We start from the raw sequence: 18,875 nt of genomic DNA on the forward strand, positions 1-18,875 counted from the left end.
GAAAAAAGACTCACAGTTGCCAGCTTCAAAGTTATAGTATGCCAGAATACTGTATGTGTGTAAGGACAGACATATAGATAAACCAGATAGCAACTCTAAATATAAAAGCAACACTTTTAAGACTTAGAACATATAAGATAAACACTTGTGACCTCGTATTAAGTAATGGCTTTTCAGACCTTAGCAAAAGCACAAATCATAATAGTATATAAATACTGCATCTTATTAAATTCAAGCCTTATGCTACAAGCTACAGAAACCATTAATAAAGTGAAAAGAAGCAGGGCATGGTGGCACACACCTTTAATTCTAGCACTTGGGAGGTAGAGGAAGGAGGATCTCTGTGAGTTCAAGGCCAGCCTGGTCTACAAAATAAGTTTCAGGACAACTAGAGCTACAGTGAGACCCTGCCTCAAATCACACACACACACACACACACACACACACACACACACACACACACACACACCACACACACACACGTACACATGCACACAGAGGGAAAAGGTAATCCTTAGAGTGGGAGAAAATACAAATGCTAGAGCTGGTAAAGGACGCACATGTGGATACATTAGAAACTAATTCTTCTAATTCCGTAATAAAAAAACAACTCAATTATGAAGCTGGCAAAGTATCTGACAAACATCTTCATAAGATAGACCCAAATGGCCAACAGGCACATGAAAAAAAAAGATCACTATCAAGTGCTATGAGGAAATTAAAACCACAATGTAATAGCACATCACAGCCACCTGTCGAAGAGGCAAGTGCTGGTGAAGGACATTCAACCTTTACACATCTTGGGGGTGAAAAACAATACAACTTCTTTGGAAAACAGTTTTAGTTTCTCAAAAGGTTAAGCACAAAGCTACCATGTGACTCAGGAATTTTACTCCTAGATATAAGCCAAAAGAAATGAAAATGTGTTCCTACAGAATCCTGAGAACAATTGCTTGCAGCAGTAAAAACAGAAATGTCTACCAGTTGCTGAATAGATAACATGGTTTTATTATTACTATCAATACTATTCAACAATGAAAGGAAGTAAAGCATTAATGAATCTAACAACACAGATTGAGTCTTGACATCAGGCTGGCTGAAAAAGTTCAGTTGTGAAAAAGCTCATATTGTATATTCCATTTATAAGAGAAATGACAAATAGGTTAATATACACATAGAATAAATTAATGGTTATCTAGGGTTGGAAAGGGATTTTTGAAGTGGGAAGACTCAAGAGTGACTGCCATTATAGATCCCTGGTGTTTTATTGTTAACATTTTTAATCAGTAACCATCATGTAAGAGTTGGCTGACATGGAGCAGCTAGCGTGAGGCCAGGAAGCCTTCATTGTGCTGTGTTCCCTAGAGAGCAGTATGTCAGGATGGCTAAACGTGAGCCCCAAAGGACCAAAGGGGTTATGACTGCTTATGCCCTCTCTGTGTTGACAGGCAGAAAAGACCACAAGAAGAAAAGCCAGATGTTCTCAATATTGCAGGATTTCCTAAACACTCTGAGAAATGGAGACAATGCCTGCAGAGAAATCTAAAACTGATGAAATGGCAAAGTTGGACAAAACATGCTACATTTGGGAATGAAGGGCTGTGGACCAGCTTGCAGGTAGCCTGAAGGAAAAGGGCATTACTGCTATCCACAGGCAACGTCTGCATTCTTGTTTTATTCAGAATTCTGACCTAAGATCGAAGCTACAGATCCTGGAATCTATTGTAGATGTGGTTAAAAAACAGCAACAGTTGAGTGAGATGTTAAACAGCTTAAGTTACAGAGAAAAGCAGTCATGCATCAGCAAGGTGGTGATGCAGACGGAGAAATATGAGAAGGATGTCCTAAATAAAACTCAAAGGGAACGGCTCATGGTAAAAAGGTCTCACTAAATTTGTTTACAGAAAGGTGGAAGAAGATGAGGAGCAGCAGCAGGAAGAAGGAGGAAAAGCAACTATTTTATTTGGCTTAATTGTTTTTGGAGATAGTTTCATGTAGCCCAGCTAGCCTTAAACTCCTGATCCCCCTGCATGAGCCTCTCCATGGTACTGGGATTATAGGCAGGTACCACCATGCTTAGCTGAATGTTTATCTGTCTCCCTGCAAATACCACGGAGAGAGGGGAGCCATGATTCACACATCTTATTTGAGCTGTCTACTCTCCTCATTGGGTTTAATTTACAATCTGACCACCATCACCCCACAGCTTCTCAAAGTCTTTGGTTTACTTAAAGTGAACACATGTCCTGAAACTGTATCAAAGTTGTACATGTTTCCAAACATTTTAGAAAGAAAAGGTGCTCTTGTGTTCTCCTATCTCTGCAATTTGCTATTGGTATGACAGGGTATTTGAAGCAGTGAGTGAGGTGACATTAGCATGGTTATTGGCTGAAAACCCTGAGCTGAAAACTGTTCGTATCTGTAGTTTATAAAGTAAACGAACACAAACTTGATGCTCCTTGGGTGGCACGGGGAAGATGCCTTTTGGAAGGGCTGTAGTTGAGGGTGTGCACTGTGAGGCAACTGTGGACACTGACGGCTTCCAATAGCTTGAGGCTGTCTTGTGGTTTTCTGTGACACGGCATCCTGCTGATATTCTTTGGCTGTGAAACAGAAAAGCTAACATGAGAAGTGTTTGGGTTTTTAAGTTATGTGCAGTAGATATACATTAGTTTTTAGACAAAGTTCAGAATTCTTCATTGTCAGCAAAGAAACACTGAATTAATACAACATCAAGAGCCTTCTGTACCTAGGTACAATTTTTCTATGTTTAGAATGCTACAATGTTTTTGAAGCTAAACAAATTACATATTAAAAAAGTCACATCAACTAGGGGCTGGAGAGATGGCTCAGTGGTTAAGAGAACATACTGTTCTTTCAGAGGACCTGAGTTCAATTCCCAGCACCCACATCAGACAGCTCACAACTGCCTGCAACTCCAGGTGAGCTGACACCCCTCTGACCCACCCCTGACAAATAAGTAATAATTAAAATTTTAAGAAATGAAATGATTTTAAAAAGATTTTTTAAAAGTCACATATACTAAACTTTAGCATTGTAAACATTTTAAGTGTACAGTTCAGCAGTTAAGTATATTCACACTTTGTTAAACAGACTTCTAGGACATTTTCATCCAGCAAAAGTAAAACTCTGTTAAATGACAATCCTCATGTCCTCTTAACCAGCTCCCAGTAGGTACTATTTTACTGTTTCTGGAAATCTGACTACTTTCTGGAGCTCACAAGATTAGTACTGTAATACCCGTCTTTTGGTGACTGCTTTATTTCATTAGCATAGTGCTGCAACATGTGAGAGGAATCCTTCTGAAGCTTGAAAACCCTTCTGCTGCAAGTATACATATACTTTTAATCCCTCCATTCATCCACAGACACACAGGCTGTTCTGAGTACTGTTACTACCAACAGTGTGCAAGCCTCTGGTACAGATCTTACTTTTAAGTCCTTCATATACATACAAGTAGAACTGCTTGATCATGGAGTCTTCTTTGATAATAGTTGTGAATGTACTAAAAGCTGCTGAATGATATATTTTAAGTTGGTGTATCTAAATAGAACGATTAAAATATAATTCTTAAAGACCAAGTAAAATATATATTTACTTTAAGGACTTTGACTAAACTAGATAATTAATGTAAATAACTTGTCATTCATGTAACTTGGATTCTTTTTCAACAGCCTGGTTAAGAGTGTAGGTCTTTGTTTTGTTTTGTGAGATAGCCTAAATGCTGGTTTTTAAATTTTTATTTATTTTTAATTCATGTGCATTGATGTTTTGCTTGCAAGTATAAATGTGTGAAGGTGCTGGATTCCCTGGAATTTGAGTTACAAACCCTGGAGAACTACCATGTGGGTGCTGGGAATTGAACCTGGGTCCTCTAGAAGAACACCCAATGTTCTTGACCACTGGGCCACCTTTCCAGCCCACTAAGTGCTGTTTTTAATCATTTAAAATTTTGCATTAAGAAATAATGGGAAGAAATTAACAAATTCATAATAACTATTTCATTTGTTCCAGGTATGTCATTAAGCAGATTTAAAAAAAATAGAAATATGAAGCAGAACTTTACTTCTTTGACCTCATATATACCCTTTGAAATTTAATCATCAGTAATTGTGGGTGGGGCAGAGGCAGGAGGATCTCTTAAGTTCAAGGACAGCCTGGTCTACAGAGTGAGTTAGAGGACAGCTAGGACTGTTACACAAACAAACCCTATCTCAAAAAAAAAGGAAAAAATTATGATAATTATTTCATATAAAAGATCTTCAAAAGTTAAGGTTTGAGTTTTGGGCAGTAAAAAAATTATATAATAATAAATCAGGGTTTGGAAGATAGCTTAGCAGTTAGAAACATTAGCTATTCTGCCACAGGACCCAGGATCCATATTCCCATCTGTAACTGCTATCTCTGGGGATCTGATGCTTTCTTCTGGTCTCCAAGAGCAATGTACACGTACACACACACACACACACACACACACACACACCACACACATATAGTGCCCAGACAGAAATTCAAGCAAACACTCATATAAAATAAAATATAAAATCTCAAAAAAATTAGAATAAAAACAAAATTAAAAAATCCTATCTCCAATGTCACTGATGGAGAAAAGGGCAATAGTTTAAAAAGTATGAGAAACAGGAGGAAATAAAAATTTTAAAGTACACCAAATTCAAATTCTTCTCCTCTCTCATTATACAAAACTAGAAAAGCTAATGGTAGTAGAAATGGGTGTCAGCACTCAAAAGCCTATTTCTTGCTGCCACATCAAGATACTTTCAATACTGTCAGGATTCAAAGGCACAATTTCAGACGGAGGATAGTAAGGTAACCTCAAAGATTTCTCATGAGTTTCTCCAATAAGATGAGAAAGCTAAAAGGACATTTTTTTAAAAAGCCAGCCAAAATGGAGAAACCTTACTTTTCTAATCACTTTAAAAATAACAGCTTCCACTAAGAGGCAAGTTTGGCATTCAACTTTCTCTGTTGGGCCAAGGCAGATATCTAGTTTGATAGTTATTTATGTGTGACTGTTTTCCTTCCAGATAATACATCTTATACACTTTAGCATCTATTCTCAATAATTTCTTTGTGGTTGATTTTAAAGGAAGGTGGAAATATTACCAGTCATTGGCATTGTTTTCAGACTCCTACTGAAGACTTTTTTTTGAAGTCCGTCTATGTACAGAAGCAAAGTTACGAATGGCATTTCGAAGAGTTGCGTTCCCCTCGGAGATGTCAGAAGAATTGATGACTGAATGTAAGGCCCGGTTATATGCTGCAAATGAAGGTTTGCACAATAATGAATAAAGTCAGGTTCTGTACAACTCTCCCGCTTCATTTCCTATCAGTACTGCCTCGTTACCCAATGCCACAGGTACTAAGTCTAGCCACTGAATAAATATTTATTAGATCCTTATAACAGAGCAAGAACTCCATAAGGAAAGAAAAGAGAACAAGAAAATGGTAGCAAAACTAAAGTTGCAGTGAAGTACTTCCACAGCACAGGCATATACAAAATGTCATCATAGTAGGGGATGGATACGAATGAAGAGCTAGGGAACACTGGGCGGATTGGAGAAGCTGTGCCATTTAAAGTGGGCTTTAGGCACTGACAGGAGGACAGAAAAAAGGTGCTACAGGTAGAAAACCAAGTGGATGAGATGCAAAACGTATAAGCAAGTTTGGTGAGGCTGTAGTGTGGCCTGAGACCAGTATATGAAAATGCCATGCATTTCATTCTGTCATGAGGAAAAGTTTTAAAGTAAGGGAATGGGAAGATCTGTAAATTCATACCACAGAGATGAAACACATCAAAATGTAAATACTGGCAACATTTTCAGTGTTTATGTGAGGAGGACAGAATTCCTATGTTCTATAAGGCAATATTTAGTGATGGACAACACACATTAGCAGCCACAAGTAAGATTATATTCTTAGCCGGGTGTTGGTGGCGCACGCCTTTAATCCCAGCACTCGGGAGGCAGAGGCAGGAGGATCTCTGTGAGTTCGAGGCCAGCCTGGTCTACAGAGCAAGTTCCAGGACAGCCTCCAAAGCAATACAGAGAAACCTTGTCTCAAAAAAAAAAAAGAAAAAAAAAAGATTATATTCTTTTTGATTAGGATTCTTTTTTTTTTTTAACAGGGTTTGCCTGTGTAACAGTCCTGGAACTAGCTTTGTAGACCAGGTTAGCCTCAAACCTACAGGAACCTGCCTGCCTCTACCTCCCAAGTGCGGGGATTAAAGGTGTGTGGCACCAATGCCCGGCTACGTGGGACTCTTGATAGAGCTCCTCACCTTTCTTGGAGTCACCAGCAGAATAGACAATCTAATATGGATTTATGCTTACAAGTTTGTATTAGACACCATTAAAGTATGTGAATAACAGACTCCTAATTTATCCATAAAGGACAAACTTTTTTCTTCTAGATTTTTAAAATTTAAATTAGAAACAACCTTATTTTACATGTTAATCCAAGTTCTCTCTCCCTCCCCTCCTCCCCTGCCCCCTACTAGCTCCTTATCCCATCCCATTTCTGCTCCCCAGGGAGGATGAGGCCTTCCATGGGGGACCATCAAAGGCTGTCAAATCATTTGGAACATGGCCTAGGCCCTACCCCGTGTGTCTAGGCTGAGAGAGTGTCCCACTATGTGGAGTGGGCTCCCAAAGAAAGGACAAACTCTTAGCAGTGTTCAAGTAAGAGAAGATCTGAGGGCCGGGCATTGGTATCACATGCCTTTAATCCCAACACTCAGGAGGCAGAGACAGGCAGATCTCTGTGAGTTCGAGGTCAGCCTGGTCTACAGAGCGAGTTCCAGGACAGCCTCCAAAGCCCCAGAGAAACCCTGTATCAAAAAACCAAACCAAAAAAAAAAAAAAAAAAAAAAAAAAAAGAGAAGATCTGGAACCCAAGTCCTTTTATATACAATGTAATGTAATGAGCTGGAAATACTTCTCCACCATAAACAGGACTAATCAGAAATGGAACTATAACAATTCTTATTGCCTCACATAGTTGTTTTATAAAGGTGTATATATAACATTCATATACTATATATATAGTAGGTTCTCAAATTCTAAATAACCACAATAATCATCAACACAGACATACACGCAGTTTTTTAAACTGCTATTAGAACTCAACTATTCCTTAAGAAACTTACCTCTGTAGTTTTTATAGAAAATGCAATTGTTGGCACAGGTATCAGGATGAGCATCCCAAAAATTAGGACCACAACAGCATAATGGAGGTAAAGTGATATTATAAAGCTTCATTTTCTCCTGGACCTGGGCTCGTAAAGCTTCTACATATCTACAAAAGTACAGTGCGGTCAGGTAAATCAACTACTAGGAGAATAAGCATGAATCCTGATTTTATACCCAGCTTTCACTGCTCTGTACCTAGAGTCTACCTATGCAGTGGGAAATAGCACCAGGAAAATGCAGTATCAGTCCAAGAGGAACTAGCCAGTCAAAACAGTGAGAGAGTATGCACCCTAAATGATCCTCCTGCTTTTGCCTCCAGAGCGAGTGCTGGGATTAAAGGCATGCACCACCACTGCCCAGCTAAACAAAGTCTCCTAAGGAATATGAGAAAGCCTACTTTCTGCTTCTTCTAGAGCCAGAACTTCATGCAGAATGTTTAAAATCAATCACCTTACATATTCTTTTTCTCTCTGGTGCTGTTTATCTTTTGCTCCTTTTATTTCTTCAAGCTGTAACTGGGCTAAAACATCGTTTATCTTCTCTTCTGAATAAGGCTCTTCATGACAGTGCATCCTTAGGAGCCTCTGCTCTTCAGCATAGCGCTGCTGCTCTTTCCTTTTCTTAATTCTGAAAATGAAACAAAACACACTTAAGAGTTTTCTAAAAATGTTACTTAAAATTAGCTTCCTGTTCCAAATAACTCAAGAAATTCCCTCAACGAATTCTAAATTCTAAGACTGCATCACAGCTAATAATTTAGACTTCAACAAACCTATCTTTAAAGGTGAGATGAACTCTCTATTTGAATTATAAAATAGCTAAAGATCCTTGGAATCACAAAATAAGTTTAGCAATCCATGGGCTTATTTTGTTTGTTTCTCAAGCTCTGGCTGTCCTGGAACTCAAAGAGATCCATCCACCTGCCTCTGCCTCCCTAGTGCTGGGATTAAAGGCATGGCTAGCCCCCAAAACCAAGAGCATTTTAAAAAGTGTTTGTGCTAGCTGACTTGGGTTTATCTACTTTTTCTTCTTTTTTTAAAAATGTGGATTGGTGTTTTGCTTGCATGTATGTCTGTGTGAGGCTGTCAGATCCCCTGAAACTGGAGTTACAGACATCTGTGAACTGCCATATGGGTGCTAGGAATTGAACCTAGGTCCTTTAGAAGAGCAGTCAGTGCTCTTAGCCTCTGAGCCATCTCTCCAGTTCCTGAATTCATCTTCAAATCTATATAAATCACCTCTCAAAGGAAAATAAGAAATGACTAGGAAGGCATTTTCTGTAAGAATCCCAGCACAAGAACAGGTTCAGGTTAAAACTACTGGTAGGCAATGTTAACAGGGATCAGATTTGTCCTCACACCAAAGAAACTTAAAAAGCAAATATGATAAAATACAAGAAATAACAATTTTCAAGACACTGACATCAACCAGCAAAACACAGTAGTCCCTAAAAAACGACAAACAAAAAAGCAATCCCTATTACTGCCAACTTCCAAAGTTTCTAGTAATGGCACAAAGGAGAATTCAAATGGAACTTGGTAGATTCAAGGAAACACATTTATAATAGCAATACATTTACCAATCAAAAGGTAAAAGATAAATCACATGTTAAATATTGTCTTAGGGTTTCTATTGTGATAAACACCATAACCAAAAGCAACTTGGGGTGGAAAGGGCCATTTTCCCCTTATAACTCGAAAAGTCACAACCCATCAATGAGGGCAGTAAGGGCAGTAACTCAAGGCAGGGACCTAGAGGCAGGGATAGAAGCAGAAGCCATGGAGGAAGGCTACTTATTGCCTTTCATCTCCTGGCTTGCTCAGACTGCCTTCTTCAGCAATTCAGGCCCACCTGTCCAAAGGTAACACGGTCGACCCACAGTGAGCTGGGCCCTCCCACATCCACCATTAATCAAGAAAATATGCCAAAGACTTGCCTACAGGCCAATATTACAGAGGCATTTTCTTAATTAAGATTCCCTTTCCGGAGATATGCCTAGGTCTGTGCTACACAGAAGAAACAACAACAACAACAAACCCAACCATTACAGATACCCAACCAAAGATTGCCAAGTGTGATGGTTTGAAGGAGAATGGCCCCACAGGGTCAGAGTTGAATGGTTGGTCACTAGGGAGTAGGTTTTGAGTTTTCAAAAACCCTAAGCCTGGCATGGCGGTGCACACCTTCAATCCCAGTACCTGGGAAACAAGCAGGCAGATCTTTTCATTTGAGGCCAGCCTGAACTACAGAGTGAGTTCCAGGACAGCCAGGGACATGCAGAGAAACCCTGTCTTTAAAAAACAAAATAAATGTGTTTTCAAGTCCATGCTAAGTCCAGAGTCAGATAGACTATCAGTCAGCCAGCCAGTCCCGCCCTCCCCCCAGCCTATGGACCAAGATGTAGAACTCTCAGCTACTGCTCCAGTGCCTACCTGCACGCTGCCATGCTCCCCACCATGGTGATGATGAACTAACCTTCCTCTGAGGCTGTAAAAGCCCCAGTGAAATGCTTTCTTTTATAAGAGTTGTATGGTCATGGTGTCTCTTCACAGCAATAAAGCAGTGACTAAGACACCAAGTATGTAAAGAGGTAGGGAAGCAACTCAAAATAAACAGAGTAATTAATCAGGATCAACAACTGGACTGTTGTGTTAAAATTACAGAGGGCATTCACATAGTTATTACAGTCATATCCTATACGTGCAAAACTACAGATCTCCTGGGCATGGTGGCATATATTTACCTCAGCATTCAAGAGGCTGAAGCAGGCAGATCATCCCAAGTGTGAGGCCAGCCTGATCTACATAGTGAGTTCCAGATCAGTCAACACTACATAGTGAGACCCTGTGTTGAACAACAAGAAATAACATGAAAAAGACTGAAATAAAACTTCCAGGGATGAAAGCTGTAATTTCATGGTAATGCATGTCTATAACCCTGGCTACTTGAGAAGCCAAGAAATAAGGATCACAAGTTCAAGTCCACCTTGAGAAAATAGAAAAACTTCGCCTGAAAACAAAGAAGAAAAAAATATGAGAAATTAAAATCCTTGTGTGATTGTTAAAGGAATTCAAAATGGCATGCCACTATGGAAAATGATTTGAAGTCTTGAGAAAGTAAAAGCATGGGCTGGGAAGATGGGGTAAGAACACTTGCTTTTCTTCCAGGCGACCCATGGTCCACTCCTAGCACCCGCATGGTGGCTAACAACCGTTTGTTACTCCAGTCCAAGAGAATCTGACATTCTCTTCTGGCTTCCCTGGGCATAGTGTGCATATGGTTCACATACATACATGGAGACAAAACATCTGAATATATTAAATGAATAAATAAAAATGAAAAAATATTTTTTAAAAAGGTACATTATACCTGAGTAGTTAAAAGGAAGCATATTTAAGTGGTATGTATGTATATATCAGGTATAGATCATATACATGTGTATATGATATCAGTCAGTGTATACTTCAGAGCAAAGAAAAAAAATGGAGACAGATCCAGAACCACCCCCTCCCCGCCCCTGCTTTTTTATGAGACAGTGTTTCATTACGTAGGTCTGGCTGGCCTGGAACTCACAATATAGGTCAAACTGGCCTTGAATTTATATAGTTCCACCTGCCTCTGCCTCCTGAGTGCTATTAAAGCTGCTGGTATTATATACCACATTTGGCCCATATCCCAAATATTTTTAAACCCAAAAGGAGACATTAAAAAGTATGTAGGACTTAGACTATAGTTCAATGGTGGAGGGTTTGCTTAGTATGCATGAGATCTTGGGGATAAATTCACAGTACTATACACAAAAAGTGCATTTGGGGTCTGGAGAGATGGCTCAGCAGTTAAGAACACTGGCTCCTCTCTAGGGGACCTGATTTTAATTTCAGCACCCATACGGTTCACAAACATCTGTAACTCCAGTTCCAGTGTTCTGGCCTCCTCAGGCACCAAAATGTATGTGGTACACAACATTAATGCAGCAGAACCTTATACATATAAAATATTTTTAAAATTATATCTTTATTTGTATCTTATATATACAAATATATATGAATATGCACACATATATAAGGTAATAACTGACAGAACTCTAAGGAAATATTAAAAAATTGAAATACACATAAAAATTTCAATGTTCCTTCCTCAATTACTGATGCAGTAAGTAGACAGAATAATAGAATGATACAGTAGACTCTATGAACCAACTTAACCTAATTATATTTAAAGAATAAGATTTTAATAATAACATATTTTCCTACTTACAAAGCTTTTGAACTTGAAAGTTTTGCCAAGATAGACAATACCCTAGACTAGTGGTTCTCACGACCCCTTTGGAGATCGAATGACTCTTTCATAGGGGTCACGTAAGACCATTGGAAAACATAGGTATTTACATAACAATTCACAGCAGTAACAAAATTACAGTTATGAAGTAGCAATGAAAATAATTTTATGGTTGGGGTCACCACCACATGAGGAACAGTATTAAAAGATCTCAGCATTAGGAAGGTTGAGGGTCACTGCCTTAGGGTATAAAACCAATGTCAATAAATTCGAAAGGATTCAAGTAATGTACAGCATATTTTCTCTGACCATAACAGATAAATTAAAAACAACAAATTTGCCCCCATCCCCCTTGATCTTCAGGGGCGCTCCTGGCATCCAGAAGACCCGCCCACACAGGAAAGACATCAACCCCTCCAAGACCCCAACCCCAGCGAGTCCAGCTTCAGGTGAGATTGGGTCTCCGGCGGGGACCGCCCGCCCATCCCCCATCCCCCCTTGATCTTCGGGGGCGCTCCTGGCATCCAGAAGACCCGCCCACACAGGAAAGACAGCAGCCCCTCCAAGACCCCAACCCCAGCGAGTCCAGCTTCAGGAAAGACATCAGCCCTTCCAAGACCCCAACCCCAGCGAGTACAGCTTCAGGAGACCTGCCCACACAGCAAAGAAGTCAACAATTCCAAGACCCCAACCCCAGTGAGACCAGCTTCAGGAAAGACATCAGCCCTACCAGGACCCAAACTCCGTGTCAGCATCCCCAGCTTCAGCTGCAGGAAGGAAGGAGACCAGTGGAGACGGAAAGACCCCACCAGCACCCACTGAAAGAAGAGATGGGAAGAAGACAGAATAAGAGATCACTCAGCAATAGAAACACCAACATGACCCCACCAGAATCCAGGGATCCAACACCAGCAAGACCCGAAAAGCACTACATAGACGAAGAAGAAGAGACAGACCTTAAAAATTATTTCATGAAGATGATGGAGACCTTCAAAGAAGAAACGAGGAAATCCCTGAAAGAAATAGAAGAAAAAACAAACAAAAAAAATCCATGAAATGGGGGAAAAATTCAAGAAATAAACAAATCTCTCAAAGAATCTAAAGAGCACCAAGAAAGAACAACCAAAAAAATGAAGGAAACAACTCAAACAGTTGAAGGATTGAAAGCTGAAATAGAAATGATAAAGAAAACACAGAATGAAGGGATGCTGGAAATAGAAAAGCTGGGTAAACGATCAGGAACTACAGATGCAAGTATCACCAATAGAATACAAGAGATAGAAGAGAGAATCTCAGGTGTTGAAGACTCATTAGAGGATATAGAGTCGTCAACCAAAGAAAATCTCAAAACCAACAAATCCTTAACACAAAATATCCAGGAAATATGGGACACCGTGAAGAAGCCAAACCTGAGAATAATAGGTATAGAAGAAGGTGAAGAAATTCAACTTAAAGGTACAGAAAACATATTCAACAAAATCATAGAAGAAAACTTCCCTAACCTAAAGAAAGATATGCCTATGAAAGTACAAGAATCTTACAGAACACCAAATAGGCTCGACCAGAAAAAGAAGTCACCTCGCCATATAATAATCAAAATATCAAACCTACAGAGTAAAGAGAAAATATTAAGAGCAGCTAAAGAAAAAGGCCAAGTAACATACAAAGGCAGACCTATCCGAATTACACCTGACTTCTCAATGGAAACGATGAAAGCCAGAAGATCCTGGACAGATGTCCTACAAACGCTAAGGGAACAAGGATGCCAGCCTAGACTATATATCCAGCAAAGCTCTCAATTACCATAGATGGAGAAAACAAAATATTCCATGACAAAGCCAGATTTAAACAATACGTATCCATGAATCCAGCTCTACAGAAAATGCTAGAAGGAAAACCTAGAGCCAAGGAAGATAACTACATTCACAAAGACACAGGCAATATATAATCATACTTTACAAAACACCAAAATAAAAAGGGAGGAGAAACTACACAAAATAACTTCACTAACAATAAATCAAGCACAAACAAGGATCACCAATCAATGGTCATTAATATCCCTCAATGTCAACGGCCTCAACTTGCCTATAAAAAGACACAGACTAGCAGAATGGATACGAAGACAGAACCCTTCCTTCTGCTGCATACAAGAAACACATCTCAACATCAAAGACAGACGTTATCTCAGAGTAAAGGGTTGGGAAAAGATCTTCCAATCAAACGGTCCCAAGAAACAAGCAGGTGTAGCAATCCTAATATCTAACAAATTAGACTTCAAATTAAAATCAATCAAAAGAGATGAAGAAGGACACTTCATATTCATCAAAGGAAAAATACATCAAGACAAAGTCTCAATTTTAAACATCTACGCCCCAAATACAAAGGCACCTACATTCGTGAAAGAAACATTACTAAAGCTCAAAATGCACATAAAATCTCACACACTAATAGTAGGAGACTTCAACACTCCGCTCTCACCGCTAGACAGGACCTCCAGACAGAAACTTAACAAAGAAACAAAAGAACTAATAGAAGTTATGACCCAACTGGGTTTAACAGACATCTATAGAACATTCCACCCAAATACAAAGGGATATACCTTCTTCTCGGCACCACATGGAACCTTCTCTAAAATTGACCACATAATAGGAAACATAGCAAATCTCCACAGATACAAAAAAATTGGAATAACCCCCTGCATCTTATCAGACCACCATGCATTAACATTAGAATTCAACAATAACACAAATCGCAGAAACCCTACAAACTCATGGAGATTGAACAATGCACAATTGCACCATCCCTGGGTAAAGGAACAAATAAAAAAGAAATTAAAGACTTCCTCGATTTCAATGAGAATGAAGACACAACATACACAAACTTATGGGACACTTTGAAAGCAGTGCTGAGAGGAAAGTTTATAGCACTAAGTGCCCACATGAAAAAACTGGAGAACAGTCATACTAGAGAATTAATAGCACAGCTGAATGTTCTAGAACAAAAAGAAGCAAACTCCCCCAGGAGGAGCAGACGCCAGGAAATAATCAAATTGAGGGCTGAAATCAATCAAGTAGAAACCAGAAAAACACTGAGAAGAATCAATGAAACAAAGAGTTGGTTCTTTGAGAAAATCAACAAAATAGATAAACCTCTGTCCAAACTAACCAAAAGACAGAGGGAGAGCATGCTAATTAACAAAATCAGGGATGAAAAAGGGGACATAACAACAGACTCTGAGGAAATCCAGAGAATCATCAGGGCATACTTTGAAAATCTGTACTCCACAAAATTTGAAAATTTAAAGGAAATGGACAATTTCCTGGATAGATATCACTTGCCAAAACTAAATCAAGAACAGATAAACAATCTAAACAGACCTATAACCCCTAATGAAATAGAAGCAGTCATCAAAAGTCTCCCAAATAAAAAAAGCCCAGGCCCAGATGGCTTCAGTGCAGAATTCTACCAGAAATTCAAAGAAGAGCTAATTCCAATACTCCTCAAAGTATTCCACACAATAGAAGCAGGAGGCTCACTGCCAAACTCTTTCTACGAGGCTACAATTACCTTGATACCCAAGCCACACAAAGACACAACTAAGAAAGAGAACTATAGACCAATTTCCCTCATGAACATTGATGCAAAAATACTCAATAAAATACTCGCAAACCGGATTCAAGAACACATCAGAAAAATCATCCACCATGATCAAGTAGGCTTCATCCCAGGAATGCAGGGATGGTTCAACATTAGAAAATCTATCAATGTAATCCACCATATTAACAATCTGCGAAAGAAAAACCACATGATCATCTCACTAGATGCTGAAAAAGCCTTTGACAAAATCCAGCACCCCTTCATGATAAAGGTCCTAGAGAGATCAGGGATAACAGGAATGTACCTGAATATAATAAAAGCAATATACAGTAAACCAACAGCTAACATCAAACTAAATGGAGAGAAACTCAAAGCAATTCCTCTAAAATCAGGAACAAGACAAGGCTGTCCACTCTCTCCATATCTCTTCAATATTGTACTTGAAGTTCTAGCTACAGCAATAAGACAACAAAAGGAGATAAAGGGGATACAAATAGGAAAAGAAGAAGTCAAACTTTCACTATTTGCAGATGATATGATAGTTTACATAAGTGACCCAAAAACTCCGCAAGGTTACTCCTAGAGCTGATAAACACCTTCAGCAATGTGGCAGGATACAAGGTAAACTCAAAAAAATCAGTGGCCCTATTATATACAGATGATGAAGTGACTGAGAAAGAAATCAGAGAAACATCACCCTTTACAATAGCCAAAAACAGCATCAAATATCTGGGGATAATGTTAACCAAGGAAATTAAAGACCTGTATATCAAGAACTTTGTGTCTTTAAAGAAAGAAATCAAAGAAGATACCAGAAAATGGAAAGATCTCCCATGCTCTTGGATTGGTAGGATCAACATAATAAAAATGGCAATCTTGCCAAAAGCAGTCTACAGATTCAATGCAATCCCTATCAAAATTCCATCACAATTTTTCAAGGACCTGGAAAGAACATTAATCAACTTTATATGGAAAAACAAAAGGCCCAGGATAGCTAAAACATCCCTATACAATAAAGGAACTTCAGGAGGCATCACCATACCTGACTTCAAGCTCTATTATAGAGCTATAGTCCTGAAAACAGCTTGGTATTGGCACAAAAATAGGCAGGTAGACCAATGGAACCGAATCGAAAGCCCTAATTTTAACCCACACACCTATGAACACTTGATTTTTGACAAAGAAGCTAAAACTGTACAATGGAAAAAAGAAAGCATCTTCAACAAATGGTGCTGGCATAACTGGGTACTGGTATGCAGAAGACTGCAGATAGATCCATGTTTATCGCCTTGTACAAAACTTAAGTCCAAATGGATCAAAGATCTCAACATAAATCCAGCCACACTGAAACTTTTAGAAGAGAAAGTGGGAGATACTCTTCAACGAGTTGGTACAGGAGACCACTTCCTAAACATAACACCAGTGGCACAGGCACTGAGATCGACAATTAACAAATGGGACCTTCTGAAACTAAAAAGCTTCTGTAAGGCAAAGGACACAGTCAAAAAGACAAAAAGGCAGGCCACAGAATGGGAAAAGATATTCACTAACCCTACATCTGACAGAGGGCTAATCTCCAAAATTTACAAAGAACTCAAGAAACAAGTCTCCAAAACACCAAAGGATCCAATTAAAAGGTGGGGTACAGAACTAAATAGAGAATTCTCAATAGAGGAGGCTAAAATGGCCAAGAGACACTTAAGAACGTGCTCAACATCCTTAGCCATCAGGGAAATGCAAATCAAAACAACTCTGAGATACCATCTTACTCCTGTCAGAATGGCTAAAATCAAAAACACTGAAGACAATTTATGCTGGAGAGGATGTGGAGAGAGAGGAACACTCCTCCACTGCTGGTGGGAGTGCCGACTCATACAGCCTCTTTGGAAATCAGTATGGAGATTCCTCAGGAAAATGGGAATTAATATACCACTAGACCCAGCAATTCCACTCTTAGGCATATATCCAAATGAGGCAAGTTCATACAACAAGGGCATCTGCTCCACTATGTTCATAGCAGCATTATTTGTAATAGCCAGAACCTGGAAGCAACCTAGATGCCCCTCAACTGAAGAGTGGATAGAGAAAATGTGGTACATTTACACAATGGAGTATTACTCAGCAGAAAAAACAATGGAATCTTGAAATTTGCAGGGAAATGGATAGCACTGGAAGAAACCATCCTGAGTGAGGTGACCCAGTCGCAAAAAGACAAACATGGTATGTACTCACTCATATATGGATTTTAGACATGGATAGTGCCAGTTTGCATTTCCACTGATAGAGAGTCTGGGAAACAGGAAAGAACCTAAAAGATATGCATATATGCATAGTATCCAAGAGAAGAGGATGGAGACAAGATCCCCTGAATGGATGGGGAATACGGCAAGGGGTGGGGGGGGAGTGGGACCTGGGAAGAAGAGAGGGGGTGAAGAGGAAGAGAGTTGGTCATGGGGGAACAGGAAGTTGAGGGGGTGGGGGTAGAATAGGGGGAAGAGGGAATCATAGGATCGAATACAGATCAGGCACCAGAGCGACCTCGAGTGATCTAAAGGGATAACACTAATTGGCAAGCTAAGCAATAGTGGAGAGACCACCTCGAATGCCCATTCCTGATAATGAACTTGATGTCTATAACCATCCGGGAGCCTTCATCCTGTGACTGATGGAAGCAGAGGCAAACACACAATTAATCACTGAACTGAACCCAAGGAACCCAGTGACAGAGAGAGAGGAGTGATGAGCAAATTGGCAAAGAATGGGCTGGCAAAACCAGCAGAGACAGCTGATCTGAACAGGGGAGAGCTCTTGGAACCCAGACTGACAGTGGGGAGGCCAGCATGGGACTGATCTGGACCCCCAAATGTGAGTGTCAGCGAGAAGGCCTGGGCAACCTATGGGGCCCTGAGCTGTGGATCAGTGTCTATCCCTGATATACAAACAGTCTTCGTGTGCCTATAGCACAAAGAGGGATGCTCTCTCAGCCTGGACTCTTAGGGGAGTGCCTGGACCCTACCCAGAGTAAACTGACAGACTCTGATATCCCCTATGTGGAAGGATTTGGCAATAGGGTGGGAGGGTGGGGAGGAAGGGGAGTGGGGGAGGAGGGGAGGGAGAGGGAACTGGGATTGACATGTAAAACAAGCTATTTAAAATTAAAATAAAAAATGATTAAAAAAAACAAAAAAGAACCAACAAATTCTTAGAAAATCCAATACATTTGGGAACTCTATGATGCACTTCTGTAGAACGTGATGAAACGTGGAAATTAGAAGAAATGTCTTACTGAGTGAAATGCTTTACTAGATGCAGCTAAAGAGTACTCACTCAGCAGGGCTGGAGAGGCGGCTCAGGGGATAGGAGCACTGGCTGCTCCTCCAGGAGCTGGGGAGGGGGCTCAGGGGATAGGAGCACTGGCTGCTCCTCCAGGGACCCACTTGCATTTCTAGCACCCATGGCAGCTCACACCTGTCTATAACTCCATGCAGACACCAGGAACACACATGGTACACAGACATGCATTCACAAAATATCATACAAATAAAATCAATTTTAAAAAGAGGGTATGTAGTAGGGAACCTCTAGCATTAAATGCCTATATTAGAAAAACGAAATTAAAAGGGCCTCAGAACAAAGACCTTAGTTTCTACTTTAAGAAATTTAAAACGGGAAAAATCAAGCTCAAGATAAGTACAAGAAATGAAATAATAAGTCAGAAACAAATTGGCAAAAACAAAAATAAGAAAAAATATTGGAATGAAAAGCTAGCTC

At 39.7% G+C, this 18,875-nt stretch overlaps 1 protein-coding gene across 11 annotated transcripts in view; it reads right to left on the reverse strand.

Annotated features, from left to right (window-relative positions):
• Positions 1–984: 984 nt before the first annotated feature.
• Positions 985–18,875, reverse strand: part of Ccdc15 (coiled-coil domain containing 15) — a 71,377-nt gene continuing 53,486 nt past the window's right edge. For all 11 annotated transcript variants that reach the window (XM_040730051.1, XM_040730060.1, XM_040730052.1 and 8 more), the window contains 4 exons: positions 7,680–7,856; positions 7,187–7,335; positions 5,146–5,299; positions 985–2,603 (listed from right to left, as the gene is read on the reverse strand). In XM_040730051.1, coding sequence (XP_040585985.1) covers positions 5,172–5,299; positions 7,187–7,335; positions 7,680–7,856 — 454 coding nt within the window. In that variant the 3' untranslated portion in view covers positions 985–2,603; positions 5,146–5,171. The remainder of the gene's footprint in view (positions 2,604–5,145; positions 5,300–7,186; positions 7,336–7,679; positions 7,857–18,875) is intronic.

This window comes from Mesocricetus auratus, unplaced genomic scaffold (genome assembly GCF_017639785.1).
Source record: "Mesocricetus auratus isolate SY011 unplaced genomic scaffold, BCM_Maur_2.0 Super-Scaffold_100022, whole genome shotgun sequence".
Taxonomy (NCBI): domain Eukaryota; kingdom Metazoa; phylum Chordata; class Mammalia; order Rodentia; family Cricetidae; genus Mesocricetus; species Mesocricetus auratus.